At 38.0% G+C, this 12,178-nt stretch overlaps 2 protein-coding genes across 4 annotated transcripts in view; both read right to left on the reverse strand.

Moving 5' to 3' along the window:
* The window catches only part of LOC145495436 (E3 ubiquitin-protein ligase UBR5-like), a 64,973-nt gene extending 59,130 nt beyond the window's left edge, over nt 1-5,843 (reverse strand). The window contains exons 1-7 of one of the 2 annotated variants that reach the window (XM_081475049.1): nt 5,682-5,843; nt 5,496-5,540; nt 3,595-3,676; nt 2,892-2,965; nt 2,562-2,620; nt 2,165-2,258; nt 132-300 (exon numbers count right to left, since the gene is read on the reverse strand). In XM_081475049.1, coding sequence (XP_081331175.1) covers nt 132-300; nt 2,165-2,258; nt 2,562-2,620; nt 2,892-2,965; nt 3,595-3,676; nt 5,496-5,540; nt 5,682-5,743 — 585 coding nt within the window. In that variant the 5' untranslated portion in view covers nt 5,744-5,843. The remainder of the gene's footprint in view (nt 1-131; nt 301-2,164; nt 2,259-2,561; nt 2,621-2,891; nt 2,966-3,594; nt 3,677-5,495; nt 5,541-5,681) is intronic. The other variant, XM_081475050.1, reaches the window with a different exon arrangement.
* Nucleotides 5,844-6,167: 324 nt separating this feature from the next.
* LOC145495456 (uncharacterized) lies at nt 6,168-12,168 on the reverse strand. 2 transcript variants are annotated; one of them, XM_081475078.1, is made up of 7 exons: nt 12,013-12,168; nt 11,841-11,885; nt 9,661-9,711; nt 9,069-9,185; nt 8,721-8,755; nt 8,132-8,220; nt 6,169-7,479 (listed from the first exon to the last, which is right to left on the reverse strand). In XM_081475078.1, exons 1-7 carry the CDS (start codon nt 12,017-12,019, stop codon nt 7,377-7,379), a joined length of 447 nt encoding a protein of 148 aa, XP_081331204.1. In that variant the 5' UTR covers nt 12,020-12,168; the 3' UTR covers nt 6,169-7,376. The 2 variants fall into 2 exon arrangements, with proteins under 2 accessions (XP_081331202.1, XP_081331204.1); XM_081475076.1 differs by lacking the exons at nt 11,841-11,885; nt 12,013-12,168 and having other exon boundaries at nt 6,168-7,479; nt 9,661-11,827.
* Between the last annotated feature and the right edge of the window lie 10 nt (nt 12,169-12,178).

A 12,178-nucleotide genomic window follows, 5' to 3' on the forward strand; every position in this document is an offset into this window, starting at 1 on the left:
TGACCAAACAGCATAGCATGAACAAAGTTCTGTATCAAAATATAATGCTCTAAAAGAAGGAAAAAGTAGCATTCTACATGTATTTCTTGAGTTCAGTGCTCACAAGTTACACACAAGAGCAAGTGACTCACTTGATTGACTAGCTCTTCTGGGACAGCTGTTGCAGGTACAACACGGGAACCTATTGCCCATCCAGATGCCCCTCCCCTTGCACCCCTCCTCACCACACGGCCACGCCCACGGACTGGGGTACGGGCAGATGTTCTTAATGACATGGCTGAAGGAGCAGAACCCCAGCGACTTGAAGAGAAAATAAATAGTCACAACAGTTATTCAGAGTTGCCATTAGCTGTTAAACAGGCTTGTCCAGATGTGTTATACATTGTTTTGAAGTAGCCTATATTGGCATGAGAACAAATTTTCATCTTGTCAATGGAAATGAAATGAACACTGCATTTACTATTTTGTTCTGATACAAAATGAGATAGTTTCAAAGATTTCACTGCACTCAGATTTACAGAATTAAGCTGTCCATGTGTCAAAAATGCAGGAAAAATGGGGGTCACTGGCTTTGTTTTAGAGAAAACCTGTCTTGAAAAATTCCCTGATTTTGAAAAAAATTGGTGTACATACATGTAACAAACTTAGCATGGTCTCGACAGTTTTTAGTTAAAAGTATTGAAGAAGAGCCAGTGGAGCCAAATGCACTTGTCATTTTCTGCATGTTACATGAAAGTGGGTTCATAGTATTAATTAACAGATTCAAATGTTGCCATCCTTTTAATATACCGTAAAAACTCGTGTATAAGCCGCACCTTTTTGCTGAAATTTTGGGCTCAAAATGGCGGGTGCGGCTTATATATGAGACCATTGCTTTCAGAGGGGGCTAATTGCCTAGTTAGTGGTCAGATATAGTACTTAAAGACGTAAGTAAATAAACATTCAACATTTTGAAACCTGTTGCTGTTGTTGATCATTGCTTTTGATGGAAGTGGTGACTCCTAAAGGAGCCTTTGTCTCTTCAGGTTTTAAACCTGAATCTTCTTCGCGAGTAGTTCTTTCAAGCGATTCATTTGTACTTCCCTTCATTTGTACTTCACAACTTGCACTGCATGTTTATCCATAGGATTGTTAAACTCGCGTCGAGCAACAAGTTTTTCACCAATTGAAGGCTTCCATACATGTTTATAAACATGGTATCCACACACAGCTGATGTGAAATGGAACTTTTTCATGTTGTTTATCGTTCGTTCGATCGTTCAATTCGATCGATCTACGTGACTCGGCCCAGACTTCTTATCGGTTGCGTGTGTATTTCTCTTGTGTCCAGACTCTCTCTTTAAATGACTGCGTGGTTACTAAGCAATCATTTTTGCATTGATCGGTCAGAGATTGTTTTGCTCGGATTTCCGTTTGAATTTCATCGTTTTCCACTATCGCCTTTAGCAATAAAGGCAACATCTTGTCAAAAGAGCCTCTCTTTAGGAGGATATCAGAAATTCCGTTGAAGAATAGCTTGTAAAAGGTATTTCAAGAGTTATTTAGCTCGCAGCAAATACACAGCATCAGATTTGACCAAGCTTACAATGTACAAGTAATCACTTTCTTTTGCTCAGCGCTTTTTAAAGAGTTTTCTTTTTTTCAAAATCAAGCTCGAAAGTTGGGGGTGCGGCTTATATACGAGTGCGGCTTATACACGAGTTTTTACGGTAAATGGAAAGCTGTGCGTTATCAAAAAAAAAAAAAAGAAAGAACTTGGGCTAACCTAGCATGCAAAGACAGCCTGACCAATAGCCTGGGGGTGGTGAATTTTTCAGGTTGGATAGTGGATTCTATCCTTCCCATGCCCAATGTGCAAAACTTGTAAAGGTTTTTTTGAGGGGTAAAATTAAAGAAAAATTCAAATTTCCAGAGAACTATAAAAGACAAAATTGTCATTTCAATTTTGATCTTAAATAACTTAATTGTGGTACTGAGAAAATGACTGCCAGGCTAGTACAGTTTACATGCAGTTCCAGCTTGCCTGAAGGACAAGCTGGATTATATTTTCTTTGCACCCGGGTATCCTCCACGCAAAGTCATACATGTAGCAGTGGCCACTGGCATTTATCACTTTGTGTGGGCATTCGATGATGTTGCATTTGGACTGATGTTAATTGAATACCTAATGACAGGATGTCCTGTGAGACCACTGAGCGTTTCTCCACTGTTTGAAAGGACCCACGAGCTTTCGCCTTGGTTACGAGTCCCACCGCCTACTGCCAGAAGAAAACAACAACACAACAAACGGTTACCTTTCATTTTTTTGGTATACCATTGTTTGCTTGTCTTTAAAATTGTTATTGGTTTTTTGCAAGGTCAAGGATGATAATGACTATGTATAAATCATAATGTCAGCTCCCTCGATTAGCATGTCATCATTATAATGGCAATAACCAAAGCAGAACTGAATAAGACACTACTCCTGGTTGAATGAGCCACTAGACTTGAAAGCATTTTTAGAAACTTTTTAGGATAAATGTCGTGTCAGTACGATTACAAAATAAGTGTTACAGACCAACCTGCATGTAAAACTATGTGAGATGTAGATCTTGCAGCAGTGTTAGTGTTATCTTCCTCTCTATAAAATAAGAAAACAAAACAATGAGACAAATAATTATATTTTTAACATAACACATGCATGAAGTACTTACTGTAGGAACAAGTGCTAAAGATTTCTCATGTATTTAATAAGAACTGTACATAATTTAACCCAAGAGTACCATATTACAGGTAAGTCTATATATTATACTAAAAGTAGAAAACCTGTCTCTGAAAACTCTTTCATAAAGACAAAGGAAATAGTTGAAAAGCAAGTTCTGCTGCAATTTTGTATCAGCAACAGCACTTACACAGTGGAGTCTCTTGACGACAGATCCAGCTTGTCTGGATGAAGGGTGAATGGCACTCGGCACACTTGTCCATTCTGAAAATGGAGAAAACATATATATACAGTGTAATGCATAGGATTATGTAAGACTCAATACTGTAACACCATGGAGCCAAGCCTTGAATACAGAGCTCTCAATCTGGAGTCTTCTACACTAACCACCAGCCTGTCATGCCTTCCAGGGCTCCAAGCTAGCTACAACTGTTTTAATTGCCATTGCAAGTGAAAAAAAATTGGCAAATGTAGTTGCCACAAGAGTTGCCAATTTTGGCATTACTGTTTCCAATACAGAACTTTATTATATAAAAAAAAGATAGATTCCATGTTGCTATGCATCTGTTCAGTAATCAATCACAGTTCAAAGACATCAAAAATAAATGTCAAGAACATCCATTCAGAGACACACCCAACTATCACCTAGCTTTGTGTACCAATTTCTTGTCCTAACCACTTTAACACTTTGATCTCAGTGTTAAGAAAAAACATTGCCAATTACTGAACAGACGCACAGCAACAGGTACTATTTGTATGGCAAGCTGTTAGACAATGGTAACAAAGAAAAGGCTTTAGCCTGCAGACCAGTACATTAGATTAGACTTCCACTGTGTCCTTCCATTCTGTATATAGCTGTAGTGAAGACCATTGCTGGATAGTTCATAACTCACCTCCAAAAGAAAGGCTACATGTCTTGGTCCAACCACACATTCTTTGATGACTTGATCCTTAAGTGCTTGAAGAACAGGAGAACTGAAGAAAAGAGAGAGCACTCTAACTTTCTCCACCAATAAAAGTATATTGATAGAAGGAAAGGAAAATACAGATTAAGAGAAAGACAAAAAGACAGAACACTAAAGGTTATTCGGAAGTACACTAGAAGGCCACGAAGACAATTCCTACAACTACAGTCTTCCAATGGAGTTCTGAAATAATCTTTCCTTTGATCTCTTTTCTCAGGGAAAATCAAGTGCCCTGCTTTCTCTTCAATAGGCCCTTTGCAGCTGGCATCACAGGACAAAGTTTTTCCTAAAATTTTATACTAAGGGCTATAACTTAAAGAATGCAAGAAATGGAAAGATCATAAAGAAAATAGCAAAATTGCCAAATTTGAGGTCCCTGGTATTAAAGAGTAAGTTTATACAACAGTTAGAATTTTCAGAAAAGTTAGAGGATTTCTATGGAAAATGTTGCTGGAGAGCAAGGTCTTGCTCTCCAACAACTTCCTCCATACAAATCATCTTAATTTTTTAAAAATTCAAATCTCATAAAATCTCATTCTGTAATGCCAGGAACCTCAAACTTGGCCATTTTCATATTTTTGACATACCTATTCCATTTCAGGCATTCTTTTAAGTTTTAGGCCATAATTTTATGAAAAGTAGGTCGTGTGATGGCTTAGCTGCAAAGGGCATATTATTGTTAAGCCTTGTATAGAAATTAAAAAAAAAAAAGAATTTGCACCACTGAACCCCCTGTAAACAGCCACCCAAAAAGGCTACATGTACATATTAGGTTGCTATACTAGAGAGCAAATAGCAGTGGTATTTAAGCCATGCACTGCATTCACATTAGGCCAAAATATGTTTAAAGTGTAGAGTCTTAATGTAAAAAAAAGATGTTTTGATATACGGGTTATCAAAAGTAGCTGCAGCTGGGGGATCACCATCTACTTCAACTACTGGCTTCTCTGCCTGATATTCACTTGATTCTTAAGAGAAAGACGGCACACCTAGTACATGTATGTACTCCACCATCTTCAAAACTTTGTGACTGTGAAGCATGCTCACATCAACGTGATATGTTTTGCATGACTGGTCAATCTAAACATGGTCGAAACTTGCGTGTGTGATAAGCCAAAAAAACACTTTAAAATTGGCAATGTGAGATGCTGTAAAACTGAGTAAACTATAGAAACACACAAGAAATATGTTACCCAGGATATGGACACCAAATATGTTCTTTCAATTGTATATTTATATTGTAATTAAGGTCCACTAAATTAGAAGAATTTTTACAATGGAATCCTTACAAAGCCAAAGCTGTAGTTGTTGAACTGCTTTGTACTGAAAGGAGAAACTAACTGTTCGCCTGTTTCTTTACGGCCTATGAACTTACATGTAGAAATAGTCCTTAACAGTTGTGTTGAGAGATCTCAAAACAGCTGTAAGCTTTCATGCGACAATGATGCAAATAATTATGTTTTTCTTCCACGAGTTGACCACAACTTTATGGCAAATATATAAGTTCGGCCATTTTCAGTTAGGAGTCAATGTAAGCTCACAGTTACTATACAAGGAAAGAAAAGGTGCTCGAGTGGTGATGAAATTGTTGAACAACCCGCGCCATGTGCGGTGCAAGCATGCTTAATATAAATCGTGTATTTGGCACACGGACAAATAGAAAGGGAACAAAGAAGGAACCGTAAAACAAATTAAAACTCTGTCAAAGCTTCATCTTTCATTCTCAGAAGTTAAACAGAGAATGTTCAGCAAGCATGCAAGCTTAAATATGAACATTTTCATTTCTTAACCTGTTCCGCCAAAGTCAAACTTCCTACGTAAAATCATACCTCAGAAAACCACTTTTTTCCTTCGACTCCGAAACCTCCTTTAGCCTGAAAAAATGAACAAACGATACATTATGAAAACCACCACTGTATCTCGACAATTATACAGCATTCTCTTTATAAACCTCGGGTCTCGGACGCTCAAACCAGTTCAAAGCACACCTTTTCGTACCATGAAGAGACGCTTACCTCTCGTGTAAGTCTTCTACTGTCCCTGGTAAAGGATGAACGGCGATGTGAATGGTTGGCATGACGCTAAAAAGGGGAAAAACAACTTTTATACCATTGATAAAACGGCTTTCACGAAGAGTTTTTCTCTCGTGGTGACTTCAGTTGTTGCGAGTAAGAAACCAATGCAAAGAGACCGGTTCGAGAAGAAACTCGTCCCAGACCACTCGATCCAGATTGATCTTGAAAAGAGGCTGAGGAGCAGGACCTGAGTTCTAGTCCTCAATAAGTCAGTGACAACAGTGACGGACATTGATAACAAATTGACGTCAGTTTTTCGTGCGTCTGTCCCGTTATGAATCATGAATTTCGTCATAACAATGTCAAAGTAGCTGTAGATCCATGAAGTGATAGCCGAGTGGATCTGCAGACTACTTTGGCAATGTTATGACAAAATTCATTGTCAATAAGAGGACAGACGCATGAAAAACTGATGCCAATTTGTTTTTTCACAATAACAAATTGTCAAATTGTCCCCCTCGTATTCCGCTCTCGCTGGTTGACGTCTCGCATAAATTATAAATTCATGTGTATTGTCTGTCTTCTTATTGACAATGAAAATTAGCCAATGTGTAGTTCCAGAAAATATCCATACCTCCCCCACAGAAGGGATTTTTTTCTAAGAACCCCACACCCCTCTGGAAATTCCAATAAAGCTTCACACATTTCTTTAAATTTTTTGGTCTTACAGAACCCCCCACCCACCAGGAAATTCTAATCCCTTCTGTGGGGGGAGTATGGATATTTTCTGGACCCTGCACAATGAGCAAGCAAGAATTTCTGCAATTATCATAAAAATATGATTGGTTAATTCAAATTTCAGGTGCACCAGCCATATGCAAGGAAGAAGTAGGGTTTTCACAAATAATTTGAACAAAAGAAAAGGCAACTGTCATTTAGGTATTTGAAAAAGGCCTTTCAAAGTATCGTATAAAGATGTCCCTAAACGGCTGATTTCCCCGGGTTACTAAAAGTGAAAAGTTTAGAAAAGTACACTCAATTTTTGTAATCACATAAATTATGGTAGAGAGGGTGTATAAAAGGGATGCAGTGTTTCTACTGTAGATAAATATGTGAAGTTTATAAAATAAATAGAACATTACATGGCTGCTTGGGGATACAAAAATTATTTCTCTTAGAGTGTTGAAAAATATTCACTCATTCACTGCTCTCACTCGTGAAATATTTTTCAACATGCAAAAAGAAATTTCATTTCTCTACGTGGACTGCTGGCAGTCTGTTTTTCTCTCGAAATTCAGCAATTAAGGGTTATGAGGCGAGATGCTTTGTCCTAATAGGGAATGGGACGAGAAATGGGTGCAGCACACACGAGAAGAAACACAGACAGCTTTTTCTCATCTCGCCTTCTTCCTTACTTGGCCATGCCACCCTTGTCTAGCCTTCTTCCCTACTCGGCCACATACCACCCTTTTGCGTCCGCGATGATTTAACACTCTTTAAGTGACCCTTAGAGAAAAAATCGGCTGCCAGCAGACTATTCTCTATGCAGCCATGTAATATCCTCAGATCTCATGTCACTTATGAGCCCCACCTCATGGATAAGTCATTAATGACTGCAACTGTTAAATATTTTTTTATTAACATCAATGCAAATTATATTTACACATTTTACACAGTTTCATGGGTTAGCTTGTTTTACATGTTCAGTTTGAACTTCAGGCCAGGTGCGGCCTTGTGTGTGAAGTTTCCATACCACACTTGTGACTTGACATCTGTGAAGGTTCCTTGTCCTTCAAGTCTGTAAGAAAAAATTAATATTATTATAACATTATCAACAGTAACTGTTGAAAATATCCAACAGGAATCTACAGGTCAGTAGAGTTATCGTCAGTAAAAGTAACTCAATAACATGTAGCTTAGCAGTTTACAGACTGTTTCAGTTATCAAAGTATAAAGAGTTAGGTATACAATGTACACGTAGCTCTCAAAAGTACAACATCTTTACATTTAAAGGTCAGTACATTTATCACCAAAGGTACAAATCTTTGAAACTTAAAGGCCAGCACAGTTATCAAAAGTACAAAGCTTTGAAGTTTACAGGCCAATACAGTTATCAAGATTTAAAGGGGTGCCAGGGGAAAAAACCCATAACTGATTTCCAATAATTAATTGCCTCAAAATGCCTTGAATTCCCTTGTGAAACATAAGGAGAGTTGACATTTCATCAACAGTCACTTAGGGTCTTATTCTATGCACCCCTTCATTTATAAAGTGGATTCAAACAAGTTTTTTTGAGTGTGCATGCAACATAAGGCATCACAAATCATACCCAGTTGATTCAATTGCATCAACTCATCATGTTATTTTCAATTGATATTTTTTCACATGCAAAGTAATTGAATTTTCTCCATTAAATGTTAATATCACATGCACTTGGTTTTAGCCCTTACTTGTTCTCATTGAAGTTTCCTTCATAAAAAGATCCATCTGGCCAAGTGTACTTCCCATACCCATGGAACATGTTATCAACAAATTCTCCCTGTAATCAATACATCTGAGTCAGAATCCACAGTTCCAAAATACATGTACTTTTAACCAAGGTGAAAATAAATAAAATAAACAAATCATAAATTTATTCACAATACAGCCATGTCAGCCCTAGGTAGCTAGGTCAAAGTTGGAATTTGGAAATGTTGGCTTTTTGGAAGGGAAGAAAACTGGAGTGGTATCTCACTGAAGGAAAAATCTATGGGTCCATAGTTTAATACAAGAGTGTTTCTATAACTCACCAAAAACACAGAGTAAATGTTTTCTCTTTTTCTACAAAACATTGCAAGAAAAAGAAAGGAAAATCACTTCAATCAAAATGTAAATTCTCTTAAATTCTCAATTTCCATCATTACATCACCAGCTCATGCTTAGGAGTTCTGCATTTTTATAAAGTTAAAGTACAGCTCATATTGCACACTTTCTTAGAGTGTATAATTCTTAAAACATTACCGGTACACAATGCAAGTAATAGCATGTTACAGTGTATACCTCGTATAAAGCTCCCGACGGATGTAAAAGTTTCCCTATGGATGAAAAGAATGGACTGCATATTAATCTGGTCGGAAGGAACGGCAACCAAATGCAAAAACCGTTATTTCAACATACAGCTCAAATACTAGCTTATGACTCAAATACAACTCCACACTATTTACACTGTTTGCTCGATCAAACAAGTCAATGAACAATTATGCTAATTAAAAAAATTCTCACAAAATGTTTCACAAATTATTAGTCAATGCCTTCTGAACAATTCCCTTCTCAACAGTATTATCAATGGTATGCTAAAAATTTTCAATATCATTTGGAATAATGCTTGCGTTACAGCAGATGCCTCACCTTGCCCATTCATTTTATCACCACTCCAGTTTCCATAGTAGCTAAGTCCATCACAGGTTGTATGAATACCATAACCCTGACGTTGCAAGCCTTCTTCTGCTTGGATGTACTCACCATCTGAAAATTGAAATAATTTATTTTTACTATTTAAAACACTTCTAGAAACTTAACTAAATAATGTATTTTATTATATGGAGAAGAGTGTTTTACTGGGAACTAAACCACTCGTAGATTCCATACGCCACTTCATCCGGGACCCGAGTGGCGTATTTTCCGTATGTCACCTTTGTGAGTGTCGTATCGTTCAATGACATCACGATTCCCACCTTTTGCTTTTGTTGAATTGGTTTCTTCATATAATAAAAAGAACATTACACGTTGGCTCGAAGATATGAATTTTATGTTCAGGTGGCAAGAACAAGATATTGTTCTTGCCACTCGAACATAAAATTCATATCTTCTTGCCACCGTGTAATATCCTCTATATATGTAGAAAATCTCAATTTTTCCCTGAGCTGTTTGTGAAGGGTATTTGAATACAACCATATGATACAAACACAATCCAGTAACCATAACTTTAACCACAACTTACCATACTTGTCTCCATTTGGAAACATGTAAACACCATTCAGGACTGTTGAGCCTAAAAGGAGCAAAAACATCCTTAAAATAAAGGGCAGTTGAAAAAAATAAACCATCAAAACATACATGTGCAAGCAATGGAATATCAGTTTAGCAACTTAATAACCCTAAATAAACCCGGGAGTTAGTTTAGTTCCTCTCCCTGGGTGGGTGGGGGACAGCACTAGTCAGACCTGGGTAGGAGGGTACTTTTAAGGATCTCACCAACTTTGAAGGCTTGAAACTTTAAAAATATATAGAATGAACCCCAAATATATTTTTCAAGATCACAGATTTGCGGAAAAGATGGCACCATGTCATACAAAGACATCATTCATTTATTCATTCATTCATTCTGTTTATTTGCCTTTTCACCTAATAGGGTAATTATTTATAAATATTTCAGTGTATGGCGAGGTGACCTCTAGAAACCACCTAGTCTGCAAACAGGCTCCCGGTTGGTTTTAGAGCAAGCTAGTCGAGTGTAGTCTGGGGCAAGAGGGACGAGCCGAGAGTGGTCTGGTGATGAGGGAGTGCACCTACAGTGTTATAGACCTCAAAGGAAATATTTTTGGTTGTGCTATAAATCCTCCATGTGACATTGTCCTAATAATGCAAGAGTTACAGGGAAAGAACCACAAAAAGCTGTATCCCACCCCCATACAACTAGTACTGCTGCCACCACCACCATTACAGGTGTCAGTAGATCAAAACAAGCCTTCAGGATTAAATAAGGTTTAAGGTACTGTATCATTTACACATAAGCATTTAAACACATTCCACCCAAGAAACATTTTAACTGCAGAAGTTACATCTTAGTGCTCTCTCACTTGCTCCTCCTCTCTTAGCTCTTTCACTTGTTTCTGTCTAGATCTACCCTCTAAACAACCCACCCGAAGCTATCCAGGCAGGTCTCAAAGGGTGTGTGGCTTTGTTTTATTATAAAAACTACACACCCTTTGAGACCCATTGAGACCCTGTTTTGGCAAGTAGAGCCTAACCTTCTGTAAGTCTTGGGCTTATAGTGTATAGGAGGTTTTATTGTACTACTTGCTTGCCCTTCGGTTCTGAACAGCTAACTTTCTAGGTTTCTGAATACCTAAGAGGGGTGTCTGCTACAAATTTACAAAGTTACAAATTAGTGTTTGTACATGCCTACGTCCAGAACCCTGACTAAGTTTCTTCCTATCAGAGATGTCTGTCTATCAATTGATATCATTTGGTACCAGGGGTTTCATTAATGTTTTCAGCAGGACGGCAACTGGTTTTCACAGCCGGGCAAAACCGTCCTCACAGCCGGTCAATTTGCCTGGTACCCGGCCCTTAATGAAACCCCTGTCTGATACAGTGAAGCCACAATTTACCACTTCCAATGAAAATAATCAGGTCCACTACAACCCTTTACCAGAGTCTGCCCTGTTCTTCCCCGAGAACTCGAACCAAATTTCATCCCCTCTCCTCAGTCGAACAGTGTAATTTTATCCCTGATTTCTCGAACACTCAGACTTTTTGAACCAATTTTTGCTTCCCTTAAAGGTTTGAAAAATCATGATTCCACTGTATATACATGTTATACATCAAATTAAATCCTATTGTTAAATGTAACCAGTACATATGTTGTGGTTAAATTTTACCCCGGTGGCCTCATGGTTGGTGCGCTTGTCCTGTTCAAGACCTGGCCGGGGACACTGTGTTGTGTTCTTGGGCAAGACACTTAACTCTCACAGTACCTCTCTCCACCCAGGAGTATAAATGGGTATTGGCTAATTGTTGGGGAAAGCTGACAAATTGCAGGGGAGTGACCTTCGATGGACTAGCATCCCATCCAGGGGGAGTAGAAATACTCCTAGCCGCTTCATGCCACAGAATTCCTGAAACCAGGATAAGCTCCGGCAGCTATGTCCCAGTCGGCTCCAAGGCTTCATTTTAAATTCAGATTTCACTTACATATTGGTAATAAATTACCCACACAACAGAACAAATGAGATATCCCAAATTATACCAAGGGTAAAACTGAACCACAGCACATATTTTAAAACAACAAGAAAGCTTGATAACACAGTGTTTAGAACTGTCCTTGTTGTGTGCATGAGTTTAAACTCATTTACACGCAACCAAACAATCACCAAACATGTGCATGTTTGTCTTTACCCGCATCAGCTTTTCCTCCTCTCTTTTCCTGCTTCTTAGTAGGAGCTAACAGATATGAAATACAACACTTAGAAAAAAATTAAGCTTAAACTAGCTAAATTTTGGAAGCAAAATTCGAACAAAACACTCCGCTGCATCTTAAATGTAAGCTGATCACAATCTCCTTCTATACCTGGCATGATTTCAAGTCCCACAAATTTAAGGATAAAGATTTATGAATTCGTATTTCCAGAAGATGTCACCCTCATGTTCAAACTCTCTCCAAACAATAATTTTGCTTCTTCGACTCCATAGCAATGGAACACCAATGCATTATGGGAGTTTTATAACCCGCATTT

This window comes from Orbicella franksi, chromosome 8, assembly GCF_964199315.1.
Source record: "Orbicella franksi chromosome 8, jaOrbFran1.1, whole genome shotgun sequence".
NCBI lineage: Eukaryota > Metazoa > Cnidaria > Anthozoa > Scleractinia > Merulinidae > Orbicella > Orbicella franksi.

Coding starts and splice junctions, on each gene's coding strand:
- LOC145495456 (XM_081475076.1), bottom strand. CDS start 9,778: ATGTATGTTTTGATGGTTTATTTTTTTCAACTGCCCTTTATTTTAAGG. Junction 9,186..9,660: donor TCCAAATGGAGACAAGTATG/GTAAGTTGTGGT, acceptor TTCAATTTTCAG/ATGGTGAGTACATCCAAGCA. Junction 8,221..8,720: donor CGTCGGGAGCTTTATACGAG/GTATACACTGTA, acceptor TATTGATTACAG/GGAGAATTTGTTGATAACAT.